At 34.8% G+C, this 14,569-nt stretch overlaps 3 protein-coding genes across 3 annotated transcripts; 1 reads left to right on the top strand and 2 right to left on the bottom strand.

The window, feature by feature from the left end:
- The first annotated feature begins 510 nt into the window (after positions 1–510).
- LOC123213838 (ribosome biogenesis protein BOP1 homolog) lies at positions 511–7,039 on the top strand. Its single transcript, XM_044633445.1, has 18 exons — positions 511–890; positions 1,287–1,377; positions 2,039–2,145; positions 2,255–2,409; positions 2,843–2,960; positions 3,062–3,163; positions 3,403–3,562; positions 3,660–3,768; positions 3,860–3,962; positions 4,080–4,230; positions 4,327–4,459; positions 4,574–4,680; positions 4,776–4,846; positions 4,965–5,025; positions 5,399–5,626; positions 5,772–5,856; positions 6,228–6,406; positions 6,654–7,039. Exons 1-18 carry the CDS (start codon positions 660–662, stop codon positions 6,737–6,739), a joined length of 2,277 nt encoding a protein of 758 aa, XP_044489380.1. The 5' UTR covers positions 511–659; the 3' UTR covers positions 6,740–7,039.
- A 681-nt stretch (positions 7,040–7,720) lies between these two features.
- Positions 7,721–11,170, bottom strand: LOC123212847 (nifU-like protein 2, chloroplastic). Its single transcript, XM_044632065.1, has 4 exons — positions 10,987–11,170; positions 10,737–10,851; positions 9,775–10,085; positions 7,721–8,052 (listed from the first exon to the last, which is right to left on the bottom strand). The coding sequence occupies exons 1-4, from the start codon at positions 11,068–11,070 to the stop codon at positions 7,864–7,866; spliced, it is 699 nt and encodes a 232-aa protein (XP_044488000.1). The 5' UTR covers positions 11,071–11,170; the 3' UTR covers positions 7,721–7,863.
- Positions 11,171–12,017: 847 nt separating this feature from the next.
- On the bottom strand, positions 12,018–13,022 carry LOC123214849 (WEB family protein At3g51220). The gene has a single exon (XM_044634853.1). It carries the CDS (start codon positions 12,886–12,888, stop codon positions 12,160–12,162), a length of 729 nt encoding a protein of 242 aa, XP_044490788.1. The 5' UTR covers positions 12,889–13,022; the 3' UTR covers positions 12,018–12,159.
- Positions 13,023–14,569: the final 1,547 nt, after the last annotated feature.

The following is a 14,569-nucleotide window of genomic DNA, read 5'->3' on the forward strand; positions in this document are numbered from 1 at the left end:
GTTACAACACCATCAGAGTAAGCATAACAGATTTTATTATACTCCTAGCTCCAATTGTGTTGACAACAGAAGAACAATTAACAAGAAAAGATCTTCGCAAAATCTGAGGCTCTAAAAAATCCTGATGCCAGAAGCTTGATTACTAGCCTTCCATAGTGCATAAGCTATGACTGGTCTCTCACTACGGTAATACGAAGATCTCTCTTTTCTCTCCCCAAGCAATACAATTATCTCCCTTACAGTGGTTTTCATCTCTATAACCTGTTTCTAATTTCCCCTTCAAGCATAATTTTTGACAACAAAACATGTGTTCCATCAGCTCTATAAGCAAGCTTGATCCCTCTATGGCTTTTTTGTTTTGATTTTATTTGTTAGAAACCTGGGGAAAAACTTGTTAATTTATCAAACCTAAGGGGTGTGGGAGCCCTGAATTGAATAGAGTTTCAGCAGGCTCAAATATAAGCCCAATAATAAAAAATAGATTACCCGCCAACCCAGCCCACCTGATCCCTGAAACAATCGTTGCCTCCATATCTCACAGCCCTAAAACCCTAAATATACCTCCCCCCTTGTACTTCTTCTTCTTCTAACTTCCCTTTCCCTGTATTCTCCCGCATCTTTCTCTTCGAATTTTATTCACAGCGGCAGACAAAAACACAATGAGAGAAGACAAAAAGAGCTCTGTGGGAGCGAGATTACAGAAGAAGAAAGATAAGCTGAAGAAGACTAAGATTAATCAGAAAGACAAAGAAGACAACAAAAACACAATAACAGAGAAGCTGCCATACGAGAAGACAGTTCAATACAAAGAAGGAAAACGACCTCAAAAGAAGAAACAAGAGTTACCCGTTGATTCCGAGTCTGAGTCCGGCTCTGAGTCCGATCATCAGGTGCTTTTTTTACTGCATTTTTTTTTTGTTCTTTACCATTCCAAGTTTGTTTGTTCACCTGTTATAGATATTGGAGAAACGCAAAACTTGTAAAGACGTTGCTATGGCGGTATTTATTTCTTTTATTTTTTATTGAAAATGTCAACCTGGGTGATGTTTAATTTGAGTGAAACAAACTCGTGTTATTAACATAGAAACTTGAGATGAGTAGCTCTAACATTGAATTCTAAATTATGAAGTAGAAATGACAAGGTTCAACTTGTGAGATCACAATATAAGTAACTTGTTTAGAACGGAAGTGATCTTTAGTGACCAGCTATCTTTTTAAGTATAGAGGATTTATAATTGTTGTGTTTGTGTGTTATGCAATATTGATAATTTATCTTTTTCAATTAGAAATTTTCTGAGGATGATGTATCGGAAGATTATGAATTGGTGAGACAATCAGAGGTTGGAGAAAGTGAATTCTCGGGAGAAGAGGTACATGGTAATTGCCTTCATTTATCTCTCTACTTGTACATTGAGTCTTTAGTTGATTGTTAAAAGAAATTAGAGAATGTTTGAAAATGATCACTAAACCAAAAAAAATTAGAATGATTTTATGTACTATGTCTTAAAATAATTATTATTTTTAAGAATGCCATTAGCTGCTTCTGTTTTGGTGTCTTAAACATGAAAACTCAATGAACTATATATTTTTCTCAGTTATTGGAGGATGCTGCTTTACTAGGTTTTAATCAGGGAGGAATTTAATCTGAAGGTTGGGTTGAATGTTAATATGTGTGGTTTGAAACCAAGACATCTTAAGTTCTAATCCCCTTGGGGCCACTACTAATAGTACATAGTTTGAATCTGTGGAGGATACATGATATTGGATGATGATAATAATAATAACAACAATAATAATAACCATAATAATGATGATGATGATCCAGCATTTCATTGCTAAATGTAAATAGTTTGCATCCAAAGAAACATGTGTAAGAATGCATTATATATATGTAAAAAGAAATTAATAAAAGTCAAACCATTTTTTGGTAATATCTTGATTACTTCAAATTTTGACATATCTTGGCTGGTTAATAGGAAGTAGATGCTTTATTACACTTCTGTATTATATAATTTTCTTAATAACTTTGTTAATACAGGTAACGTTAATGATGATGGGGATGATTATGATCATGGTCAAGAAGATCACAGCTACAGTGATGAGACTCACCAAGGGGTGGAAGAAAGCGATTCATCTGAAGATGAGGTTTATTGTATTCTCGGTGTCTTAGTTTATCAGTGTTATTCCTTGTTCATTTCAAATACAAATTACCATTGACTTTGTTGTTTCTCTCTCTTTCTCTCTTTTCAATTAGGTGGCTCCTCGAAATACAGTTGGAGATGTCCCCTTAGAGTGGTACAAGGATGAAAAACACATTGGATATGATATTTCTGGGAAGAAGATAACGAAAAAGAAAAGACAAGATAAACTGGATTCATTTCTTGCAAGTGTTGATGATTCAAAAAATTGGTGAGTTAGGTTTATTGTGGTTATCATGTTTTCATGTAGGTTGCCTTCATTTTACAAGTTTATCTTGATGGTTTAAAGGAGTTGAGCTTAGCACAAAAATTGTTGGCTGTTGTAGTTTAATTTCTTACCCTTTTTTCATTCTCCACTAACCTTGATGCTTTTATTGTGTATGGATTACTGGCTGCAATGTTTTGTGTTCTGTGGTCCGTCGTAAAACTATATTTTTTCTGTTGTAAGAAGGTTCCACTGTTGCCTTTTTGAGTTTGGTATCTGATTTTACGTATCCATTTACTATGAAGTAAAGCATGTTGTGGCACCAGCTGGGAAGGAAGGGGCTGTGAAATTTAAATCCCTTCAAAAATTTATAAAATGTGATTCCCACAATGCTACCAAAACTGAACGATCTATTTTGGTGAATTTATGTAATTCTCAGGCGCAAGATTTATGATGAGTATAATGATGAGGAGATAGAGCTGACAAAAGAGGAGACAAAGCTTATTCGTAGATTACTCAAAGGAAAGGCACCGCATACTGAGTTTGATCCTTATGCGGTCTGTAGTTTCCATTCTTTCTCATGTTTATTAATATTTCTAAGTTTTTTTAATCCTTTTTCTTATGCTTGAATTTGATTTGTCTGGGTATTCCATTGCAGGATCATGTTGACTGGTTTAAGCATGATGATGCTTTACATCCATTGTCAAATGCTCCTGAACCAAAGAGGCGGTTCATTCCGTCAAAATGGGAAAGCAAGAAGGTAAGTTGTTTAATGACTTATTGTTTCTATATAATGTGATGGAAAAAAAAAACACATACAAAATAGTTGCTCTCTTCCACTTATTAAAAGTTTTGTTTTAGTTTCTTATATTTTTATTTATTGGTTGCCTTTATTATGAGCAAAACAATTTTTTTGTGACCTTTGCTAGTAGAGAGTAATTTGTGGAAGCTACATAGTTCAATGTTTAATGTGCAGTGTTTTCTCTTTCCAATGTACAGGTGGTTCAGTATGTGAGGGCAATTCGCAAAGGATTAATAAAGTTAGATGAGCCAAAAGAAGAAGAGCAACGTTCCTATCTCTTGTGGGGAGATGATTCAAGTGCAACAGAACAGGCTAACCGATTATCCTATATCCCTGCTCCAAAGCCAAAATTACCAGGTTGATATTTTTCACATTTTGTTTTGAATTTTACATTTGCAAATTCCTTGTTGTCTTTATGAGATTTTCTGAAAACTTCAATCAAACTGGCTTTTAGGTCATGAGGAATCATACAACCCTTCTCTTGAGTACATTCCAACGCAAGAAGAGATTAACTCCTATCAGTTGATGTATGATGAAGACCGCCCTAAATTTATTCCAAAACGGTAATGTACAATATAGCTGAATGTGTCTAGTTATGTTTATTATCTTGTTTTATTTGAATTTAGCATTCTAAATTAAATTTTTTCTGCACAGATTCACATCATTTAGAAGCATCGCTGCATATGAGAATGCTGTTAAGGACTCCTTTGAACGTTGTATGGACCTATACTTGTGCCCAAGAGTTCGGAGGAAGCGGGTATGTTGGAGTTACTTAATCTTCCTAAATTTTATTATCTTTAATGGTTTTGTTGCAAGATCTTTAAATTAATCCTTTCTAGCTTTTGTATTTGAACTCTGTATTTCTGTGTTTTAGGTTAATATTGATCCTGAAAGTTTAAAGCCCAAGCTGCCAAGTCGAAAGGATCTGAAGCCTTATCCTGCAACTTGCTATCTTGAGTATAAAGGTCACAAAGGTGCAGTTATGTCAATATCTACTGATGCTTCAGGGCAATGGATTGCTTCAGGTGTGGATGTTCATCTTAAACACTTGTTTCATTTTCTAATCAATAAGTAAAGTTGTTGAAGAATGTGGATCTTATAATTTCTGATAATGTGCAAAGGTTCTACTGATGGAACTGTGCGTATTTGGGAAGTTGAGTCTGGTAGATGTCTCAGAGTCTGGGAGATCAGTGAAGCTGTGCAGTATGTGGCATGGAATCCTGTACCTGAGCTTCCTTTATTGGCAGTTTCTGTGTAAGGCTGATTGCATTGTCTTTTAGCTTTTCGGCTTTTCTCTTTAACTTTCTGCCATGATGCCATCTGTGTTATATTACTCATGCATGCAAATCAAATACAACAACTTTCTAGGGGACAAGATGTGCTGATTTTGAACACTGGATTTGGGAATGAAGAAGACCAAAGAAAAATCAGGGAGCTTCTGCATGTTCAGACTCCGACAGCTCCAGATGACTCTGGTTAGTGTGTAATAGTTATGCTTCTGAGTACACTTTGCTTTCTATCCTTGAATATTTAAATTTATCTGATTTTGCTGTATCTTTTGTGTGGATAGACAACATGGCTTCCATTGTGAGTTGGCATCGAGATGACAAACATGATGGGATTAGGTTGAAGCACTTTAAGGTATCTTTTGGTCGGTTTGCTCATTGATCTAGTTGATTTTTTTTGGTAGTATTAGATCGAGCCGAGTGGAATGTTTTATTTTGAAAAACTTAACTGCATGCCTGAATGGTTTTTGCAGACTGTGACTTCAGTTGAGTGGCACCGTAGAGGAGACTACCTTTCAACAGTGATGCCATCTGATATCCTTTTTTTTCATATGATTTATATTATTTTTGTTGGTTTGTTTACGCGCATGTTAGAATCTATTTCTTAGTGACAAAATAATTTTGAGTATAGATTACTTTCAACATAGCTGGACTGATGATAACTGCCTTTGCTGTTAAACACTCAGGACCTGCAACTACACACACACATTATAAACCCTTTTCTAATGTTGGGAGAAAGTCGTCATGTTCAGGTTAAGGCAATCAATACTTTAGTGTAGGCAGGCCCAATCCTGCATAATCATATCTATGCTTAGTCTATTTTCTTGGAAGTTTTGGGGTAGGGGGGTTTGAATGAAATTTTGTGCATGTATTTCTTTTTTGCTGGATTTTCTTGACCTATAATTACGTGAATCTAGAGCAATTCTCATGCACCAGCTCTCTAAGAGGCTTTCCCATCGAATCCCTTTTAAGTTGCATGGACTTCCTGTATCATCAGTATTTCATCCTACACGTTCTGTATTCTTCATTTCAACTAAGAAGAATATTCGTGTTTATGATCTGGTGAAACAAAAGCTCATCAAAAAGCTTGAGACTGGGCTGCGTGAAGTCTCCTCAGTTGCAATTCATCCTGCTGGTACGTTTGTGTTACTCATCCATTTAAGAACATCGTTTGCTAATTGTACTTATTATTTATTTCTCTTTTTATGGTAAGATTGAGATATTTATGCTTGTTTATCCAGTTTCTCTATTAGGTTTGTCTGATTTGTGCCTTCATGCAGGTGATAATTTAATTGTTGGTAGCAGAGAGGGAAAATTGTGTTGGTTTGACATGGATCTATCCTCTAAACCTTACAGAGTTCTCAAGTATGTGATAACACTACAAAAATTAAATATATAATTATATAAACAATTTAAAGGTTTTTTTTTTTTAGTTTATGTCCGTGATCCAGAGCTGTGTCTATGCTTGATTTTTATGTTTGAGGATTGTTATGAATCTTTTATGCAGGCACTATACATGAGAATTGAATATTACTTGACCATGTTAATAACCTATCAAAGTATGTGGTTAACATAGAAATTTTTATGGGAAGCAACACACAGTCCAAGTTATTAAAAAAAAAAAAAAATTCAGAGAACACTCACCATTTTGCCTTTACTGTATTTTATTTAGTTCGTGTGTTATGTTGTGAGGTGAAGTAATATTCATTCTCTGATTTGATTTTGGGACTTCTCAGGTGTCATCCGAAAGATATTACAAATGTGGCTTTTCACCGATCCTACCCACTATTTGCATCATGCTCTGATGACTGTACAGCATATGTTTTTCATGGAATGGTTTATTCAGATCTTAACCAGAATCCTCTTATAGTTCCCTTGGAAATTCTCCGAGGGCATAAATCCTCAAATGGAAGAGGTAAATCCCATTGTTTTATTTTTCCTCTATTATATATGTAATATACTGAAATCACCCTGGATGCCAGTTTGATGAAAAAACTTATATTGCCTGTCCACCCAACTCAGTATATAAAATGTGTTTTTATCTTGCCCAAAATATCTAGTGGAACATAATTTGTACAGCTGCTTTTGTATCTTGAAGCATGCAAATATCGAAGTGTTTCAGTTTAAATCAACTGATGCGAACTGCTGGTGCTGTATTGCAGGTGTTTTGGATTGTAAGTTCCATCCAAGGCAGCCCTGGTTATTTACAGCAGGTGCTGATTCAGTCATTAGACTATACTGCCATTAAGATGATAAGAAGGAAGCCAATGATTCTTTTCACACTTTAAATGACTGCATACTCAGTAATGGAACGAAAAGGTGATCAAGGCCTTAGAGCTTAAATGAAAATTTCAACTTGTAGAAGAAAGATTGTTTCACCATTCCAGATGGAGGAATAAAGGACCTGAATTTTGTACTGTGCAGTGGAAGGGTCGTTTAAACATTAAAGATACATGGTGTAACTGAGTTATTGTACCAGTTTAGTTAATGATCACTAAACTGGGCTCTATTATAATTTTGAAATGAATTTTGAACAGCATGCTTGCATGAATTCAGTGTTTGTCTCATAAAATTTGCTAAATGGGTTCTCCATTACTTTGACCATTAAACTTATGAGTAATGTTCAAACTTACAGCATTCAAAGAGTCCACAAAGAGTATCATTTTTTTTTGTATTACTAGAGGTCATCATGGTCTAAAATTGAACGTCAAATTTTAGGCAAAATATAATTTTTAGATTTTTTTTTTTTTAATAACTAGTAATTCATACCCGAATGGTCTTCTTTTTTCACTCTTAACCTCAAGCAGTCCAAAACATTGGGAGCACTATTTAGAGTAATAGGTAACAATCTATCATCGAGGAACACTTTTGCGACAGCTCACTTCTTTTTTTGTTCATATTTGCAATAAAATGTGGAGAAGTGATATTTTTAAATAAGAACTTCCGAAAATGATGATGTAAAGGAGTATCCCCATGCCCTAAATAAAGCAACAGAATAGAGAGAGAGAAGTCGGAAAGAAGTCAAGACATTAGAGACTTCTCCCCGTTTGACCGTACACTCTGCATTGATCTGCCGATTCCACATAGAAAAGTTGCTAGTATCATTGTTTGATAAAAGAATCGCTAGTTTTCAATTTGTACAATCTCAGTGCACAAGGATTTTAAGAGGTATTGATGATCTTGTAACAACTTAATAATATTATTCCTACTTGTATAATGCTCTACTGGGTTCTGAAGTAACATTCATTGGCATTCAAATAACTTTAAAGCTGTACACAAAAGTGTGTATTAATCCACTATTTATACAGGTTTCACAAATCTATCAATGCCTTATTTGAGAAAACATATTGTGACAAAGAATTTGCTCATAATTTATAGAAGTTGAACTGCTGCAATGGCTGGGATTTTCTCTCGCAATTTCTGGGTAACAGCCACTCGAACAGTCATGACACTAGCTGCTGGACCTGTGATTCGAACTTTCACAATTGGTTCATCAATTGCCACTAATTCAAGAGATCCACCTGCTGCCCCAACAAGGTAGGGTCTGATTTCTTCAAGCACCTGAGAATTATATGGCATTGAATCAGGCAATAGAATGGTAAACCTTTTTTCTATCTTAAATTAAAGAGTATATATTCATTATAAGATATGAAGTGAGATAAAATATTAAGTCAACCAGGTATCTCCAAAGAGAGTAAAAGAAGGGTACAGGGCAGCAAAATCTATACAATTAACTCCCCCACAATAAACACCTTCTCCATCAAACTATAACTCAAACCACAAAATTACATGAAACAACTTACTCCTATACAGTATGATACTATTTGCTAAGGTCTAGTCTGTTCAGTTTTGCTTTTGGAATTACCCAAAATTCATCCGCAGTTCTGTACCTCATGTATCTTGGTCTTTCTGTAATTTTCAACTGTCTGGGATATGGGTGCCACCATCTACCCCTAAAGGCCAAACTTCCTCATGATGGATCTCAACTCAGATTGTGAAGATGAGAGTGAGTTGATGTGTAACATACTCAATGTTAACACAAGGGCTCCTAGGCAAAGTATACATAAGATCTATAGTACTTTGGTAGAAAAAGACATGATTTTGGTAGAAAACCCTAAAAACAAAGTTGCAAGAGTCATCCCTGGTAGGGCCTGATGATGACAATTTCGCTTCCAAAATCCTCCTCGCAATTAGGGCTGGATTCGAGCCGAGCCAGCTCGAGCTTGAGCTCGAGCTCGGCTCGGCTCGAGCCCGAAACGAGCCGGGCTCTGCTCGGCTCGATCGAGCTCGAGCTGGCTCGGTTGATTTTTTTTTAAAATTTTTTATACAAAACGGCGTCGTTTTGATTTTTATATATACAAAACGATGTTGTTTTGATATGAAAAAAGAGCCGAGCCGAACTCGAGCCAAGCCGAGGTCAGCTCGAGTCGAGCTCGAGCCGAACTCGAGCCGGCCATAAAAAAACCGAGCCGAGCCCGAGCTGGTTGCGAGCCGAGCTCGGCTCGAATCCAGCCCTACTCACAATTCAAATGGATTGTGTAAAAAGGAGTAATCTTGGAATTCTTGGAACCCAAGACCCAATGGGAAAAGAAGCTGAGTGCTGCATATGTCACGTAATTTGAGTTGTCAGTTCAATATATCTACTAAAATCTAAAAGAAATCTCTAACATCAAAACTCTCTGAATTGAAACTCAAAATTTCCTTGAGTTAAACATATCTTTTGCTAAATTAGGTCCAAAATAGATTTTCATGAGTTAGCAAATAGATGGATGGATAGGGAGCTTGTACAAGATTATAAAACTGACTGTCAGGGAGGAGTTATTCCAGAGGTCAATGCCCAAAGGATTTCACTGGAAGATGGAATGTTTCTCCCACTCTCCTTCCCTTTCCTTAAATCTCAGATATCATCATGCACTGTCAAAACATCGTCCAAACTACTTGATCACAACCAAAAACATTGTGTTGTTCCAACATCGAAAATCTATCTCCTAAATTTCTTTCTTTAACAGCATTAGTTTATCGTCCTTCTTAGTTTAATTGTTTGGTATCTTTCAACAAAAATATGGGCAACAGAAAAGTCCTTAACAAAATATAGCTTTGACTACCTTGTTCTATTCTGTTCTTCCTAGTATGATTGAAAAACACTAATTTTAAACTCAACCATTGCAGTCAATAATTCAACATACTTACATAGACCATCTACCCAGAATAACATTGTGCAAAAAGCCAAGGTGGGGGGTGGGCATGGAAGAACAATATGTGCATATAAAATGTAAAGCTCACCTTCTCTATATTTTCTTCATTCAACTCAAGCCCAGTTTCTTCATCTGCTACTGCCTCCACTGCAACAATCTCAGGAATCTTTTCCATTAAGCGGCGTTCTATACCCAGCTTCATTGTTGTCACAGAACTTGGACAAGACCCACATGCTCCTTGTAACTTTAATCGTACAACATTGCCATCGATCTCATGTAATGCTACATTTCCTCCATCTGCTATAAGGTAGGGTCGAACTTCATCCAACACAGTTTCAATATTCTCTGCTGTTAATGGCAATTCAATAGCTGAATCTGGAGTAGCCACAGCCTTAACAACTGCACAATATCAAAAAGAAAATTTATGGATTCTCTATACTCTCTTATTAAACAAAGAAAAAGATGACTACAACCCACTGAACCCAGATACAATTATTTATATATATTATATACATTCCCCAAAATTTCAGAAAGAAAAACCAAAGAACATTAATAGCAATAATATAACCAATGTCTTTTTGAGAATTACCACACGTTCAAACATGAATCTATGACAGCATAAACAGTATCTTTCAAAAGCTCATCTATCGACTTGAACTTTTAACTTTTATAGCTACTCACTCAACCAAATAGTTATATGTTAGGATTCCCCAATTAATTAAAACTTAGATTTAAACTGAAAGCATATAGAAAAATCCACTGGCATATATTAGTCACAATAAGTTGTATTTATGCTTGTTTTTTGAGTTTGTGATGGTGATTTCTTTGAATCCAGATACCTACACAAGATGGGTGTCGAAGTTTGAACACTACTTTTTATCCATAAACTACCATATTGAGTCAAAATCATCACTTCCAAAATCCATATAAGAAACATCAAAGTAATTTATTCAAATATGTTAAAATAAACACCAATTCAGCAAACCTAATTCAAGAAACAACTAAATTCGATCCTCTATTTAGAGAAGAAAAAAGAAAAAAAAAACTAACCACGCCTCCGCGTGATATCAGGAGTTCGAATCAGCCGGAATCGACAACAAGAGCTGCGCCGCACCGGATTGCGCCACCTCGCAACCGAAACTCTTGCGCCATAGAAGCTTGAAGTCTGCGTGAATTTGATATTATTAAAAAAATAAAATAAAATTTAAGAAACAAAGAAAAAAAAGAAAACAAGTAATCGAATCAAATGGAAATGAATAAAAATAAGATATGTATAGAAAGAACCGGGGAGAAGTGGAACCTTGGGGTGACGACGAGAACAGGAGGGTGAGTCTGGGGTTTGGTGGGGCCAGGTGTAGGTAGGGTTTAAAACAACGCCTTGCATCTCTTTCTCTCTCAATTTGTTCTCTCTGAACTGCAAAATTTCTGCTTCTGTTTCTCTTCTTTGTCCACTTTGGCGCCCTATTTTCTTTATTGGGCTGTTGGTGCTTTGTTATCACATTTTAATGATTTTATTTTTAAAAAAGGAAAAATAAAACTGACCTATTATTAACTCAAAATGACTAAAATATCCACCTTCACCTCAAATCTAACTTTCTTTAATAGCGTTTGAATTACGAATTTTTAAAGACAGTTATCCCTGTAAGAATTGAGAAAATAAATGTAAGAATATATATATATATATATATCATTTTATTTTATAAATATTTTTTTCTATAAATAATAGTAAGTGTACAAATATTAAAATTTTACCGAAATAAAATAAGCAATGAAAATAAGAAGGATAATCCTATTTTAAAGAGTCATTCAGATCAAAAAATGGTATCTCTTTTCTTTATATAAAGCTAAAAATATTTTATATTTAGATATTCTACATTAATTAAATAAAATTAATTTATAAAAATATAGATAAAATCATCAAATTATATATAAAAATTATCTGACAGTCAAAATAAAAAAAATATAAAAATTGTATTATTGGTTAAAATACTAACCTTGGATTTGAATTTTTTTTTCTGTTCCTTCTTGGATGATATTAAAAAATATAAATGTCTTAAAATTTATCGAGGGATATAATTTAAAATATAAAATATTCTTTAAATCCAATAATTTAATAATTTAAAGAAAAGATAAAATTCTTATAATATTGCTTAAATAATATAAAAATATGATTATAATAAATTATTAATAATTGATTATTTAATCAAATAATCCAATAGTTTAAATTAAATATATAACCAAAATTTATAGTCACAAATAATTTATATATTTTAAAACTCTTAAACATAGAACAAATTAAACAATATTTTAATTACTTTATAACCACAGAAAAATTAAAAGAGAAAAATAGACTTTTATGTTACATTCATTTGAATCAAGGAAACACACAAATGATCAACAGCGATTTGCCCTAATTTTCTTTTCCTTTCAAGAAGGATTGTTTGGCAGCCAAGAAAACAATAATCCCAGTTTATCAATTGAAGTACATGTTAGGAGACGCATAGATAGTACTATGAAGAATTGTAGAATTGTTCGGGGACCCCTTTTTCTTGAAGAACAAATCTGTAACAAGAGGAACAATTGGCTTCTTCTTTATCTCCGATCTTTTAAAATACCCAACTGATTCAGCTTCCACATCCTTCTCTCCAGCGCACAAAATCTGAGACAAAGTTAACGAATTCTCTTTCTTTCTCACCAAATCTCTCTTCCTCTCCCGATCTTCTCTTCTTCCATGACTTTCTATCGCCTTCTTCGCCGCATCGGCTTCCTCCTCCGCCAGCTTCGACATGTTCTTATGAAGTTCAGCGTTCAAATTAGCCAACGCAACTTCAGTTTCCGCCTCTCTCTTCTTCAGTAACTGCAGCTCCGTCTTAGTTTCTTCCAGCTCCGCTTCAAGCTTCTTCAACGTATCCAATAATACTTTATCGTTATTCTCTCCACTCTTTTCATCGTCAATCATTTCCCTAGGGTTTTGAGGACTGGACGAATATTTCCACTGCGTAATTATCTCATGCTTGGTAGGAGGGCTGAAAGACAAGGGCTTGGAAGAATATATTTCTCGGACGAGAAACCGCTCGCCGAAGACGGCGACGGCTTCTTTGACCGAGCGAAAAGGGCGGGAAGAATCCACATTTGAACTGTAATCTTTGGCAATGGGGTTAAGAGAAAGAGCAAGGGTTTGGGTTTGAGTTTGAGTTTCCATGGGGATGGAGAAGGGATGGATATTGATGAAAAGAGAGAGCTAGGGTTCATTTTGATGATTGGTAGGTTTGGGGTTAAAGTTTCTTTGCTTTTACTGCAAAAGACAACAAATGGGAGGCTTTTGTTTCAAGGTTAAGACAATATCAAAGGTTGGAGACGATGAAGACGACTTGCTAGCCACTGGTTATTGGTATGCAAACCAGGTGGTGTCATGCAAATTGTTTGGAAATAATGCATTACAGAATCTTTTAGTTTTCGAATGACATTAAAGTATGGGATCAACATTTTTAATACTATAATAGTAACCATATGAAGTTACGAATATTGGTCATATAAGCATGCATTTGTATATTTGGATGGTCATTGGCAGTTGGAAATGCTACTACATTAAGAAACATACATAGTTAGGCCTGACTAGAGTTAAACTTATTCGAGTTTGAAAATAAATTTGATTTGAATGAGTTTGGAATAAATTCGGATAAATTCGGTTTAACTGAATTCAAGTTTGAGTTTGAGTGATGTTCAATTTGTTAAATTTACGAATATAAAAAAATTTGATATGAATTAACTAAAATAACGTTTTTTTTATTAATATATATTTAAACGATATCGTTATAATCATTTTATTGGGCTAAACTCAAAATTTAATTTGATTCGATATTATAATCAAACTCTCTTTAAATAAACTAAATTCAAACAATTTTAAAAAAAAGTCAAGTTTGGTTCACGTCTATTTCTAACTTACAGTAATAGATAGTTAAGATTTTATAATTTGTTTAGAAAGAAACTACCTGTACATACTAAAAAACAAAGGCCTGTTAAATGAATTATATAATAATAATTGGCCAAAGGACTATTTCCCACCCAAGGTATTCTTTTTCTACACATTGCCACCCGTTAACTTTGAAAAGCCCATTTACCTATCCATGGACTGTTAAAAAAACAGATTCAAGGGAAAAATCATCATTTTATCTGTAATATTAAAAATAAATTAAAATTTAATCCTCTTTTCCCCCCCTAACCCCTAAAAACTAACTATTTTCCCCTAGACCAAGTTTTGAAAAATAGCATTCCCTCCCTAGGGTTTAGTTTTCAATCCCCGACGACGAAACCTTTCCGACGCACCACCATGCTCTGACGACCTCTTTTCTCTCCTCTGGAACGCCGATTGGCCCAGATCTGGCGTCATCTTCTCCTAGAAATTTGAAGGGTCGATCGGCGTTCTAGAGGAGAGAAGACAGGCCGTCGGAGCATGGTGGTGCATCGGGAAGGCTTCGTCGTCAACGATGGCTACGGATTTGGCGTCGGAGATTGAAAACTAAACCCTTGGGGGGGGGGGGGAATGCTATTTTTCAAAACTTGACCTAGGGGAAATGGTTAGTTTTTAGAGGTTAGGGGGGAAAAAGAGATAAAATTTTAAGACGTTAGGGTTCCGTTAAATTTAACTGCTCATGGGTGGGTATTTAGTATTTTCATAGTTAAAGGAGGAAAACTTGAGAATGCAACATACCTTGGGTGGGAAATAGTCCTTTGGCCATAATAATTTAATAATATATGTTCTATAAGGCAATTTTGATACTTTAGTAACAACTTATAAAGGGTAAATATATTTTTAATATGGCTAGAGGGCTATTTTCCATTCAAATTTTAATACAAAAATAAATACATATTTATGAGATTTG

This window comes from Mangifera indica, chromosome 4, assembly GCF_011075055.1.
Source record: "Mangifera indica cultivar Alphonso chromosome 4, CATAS_Mindica_2.1, whole genome shotgun sequence".
NCBI classification, from domain to species: domain Eukaryota; kingdom Viridiplantae; phylum Streptophyta; class Magnoliopsida; order Sapindales; family Anacardiaceae; genus Mangifera; species Mangifera indica.

Coding starts and splice junctions, on each gene's coding strand:
- LOC123214849 (XM_044634853.1), bottom strand. CDS start 12,888: ATGGAAACTCAAACTCAAACCCAAACCCTTGCTCTTTCTCTTAACCCC.
- LOC123213838 (XM_044633445.1), top strand. CDS start 660: ATGAGAGAAGACAAAAAGAGCTCTGTGGGAGCGAGATTACAGAAGAAG. Junction 1,378..2,038: donor CTCGGGAGAAGAGGTACATG/GTAATTGCCTTC, acceptor TTGTTAATACAG/GTAACGTTAATGATGATGGG. Junction 2,146..2,254: donor GCGATTCATCTGAAGATGAG/GTTTATTGTATT, acceptor CTTTTCAATTAG/GTGGCTCCTCGAAATACAGT.
- LOC123212847 (XM_044632065.1), bottom strand. CDS start 11,070: ATGCAAGGCGTTGTTTTAAACCCTACCTACACCTGGCCCCACCAAACC. Junction 10,086..10,736: donor TGATATCACGCGGAGGCGTG/GTTAGTTTTTTT, acceptor GATATTGTGCAG/TTGTTAAGGCTGTGGCTACT. Junction 8,053..9,774: donor ATGAAGAAAATATAGAGAAG/GTGAGCTTTACA, acceptor TATAATTCTCAG/GTGCTTGAAGAAATCAGACC.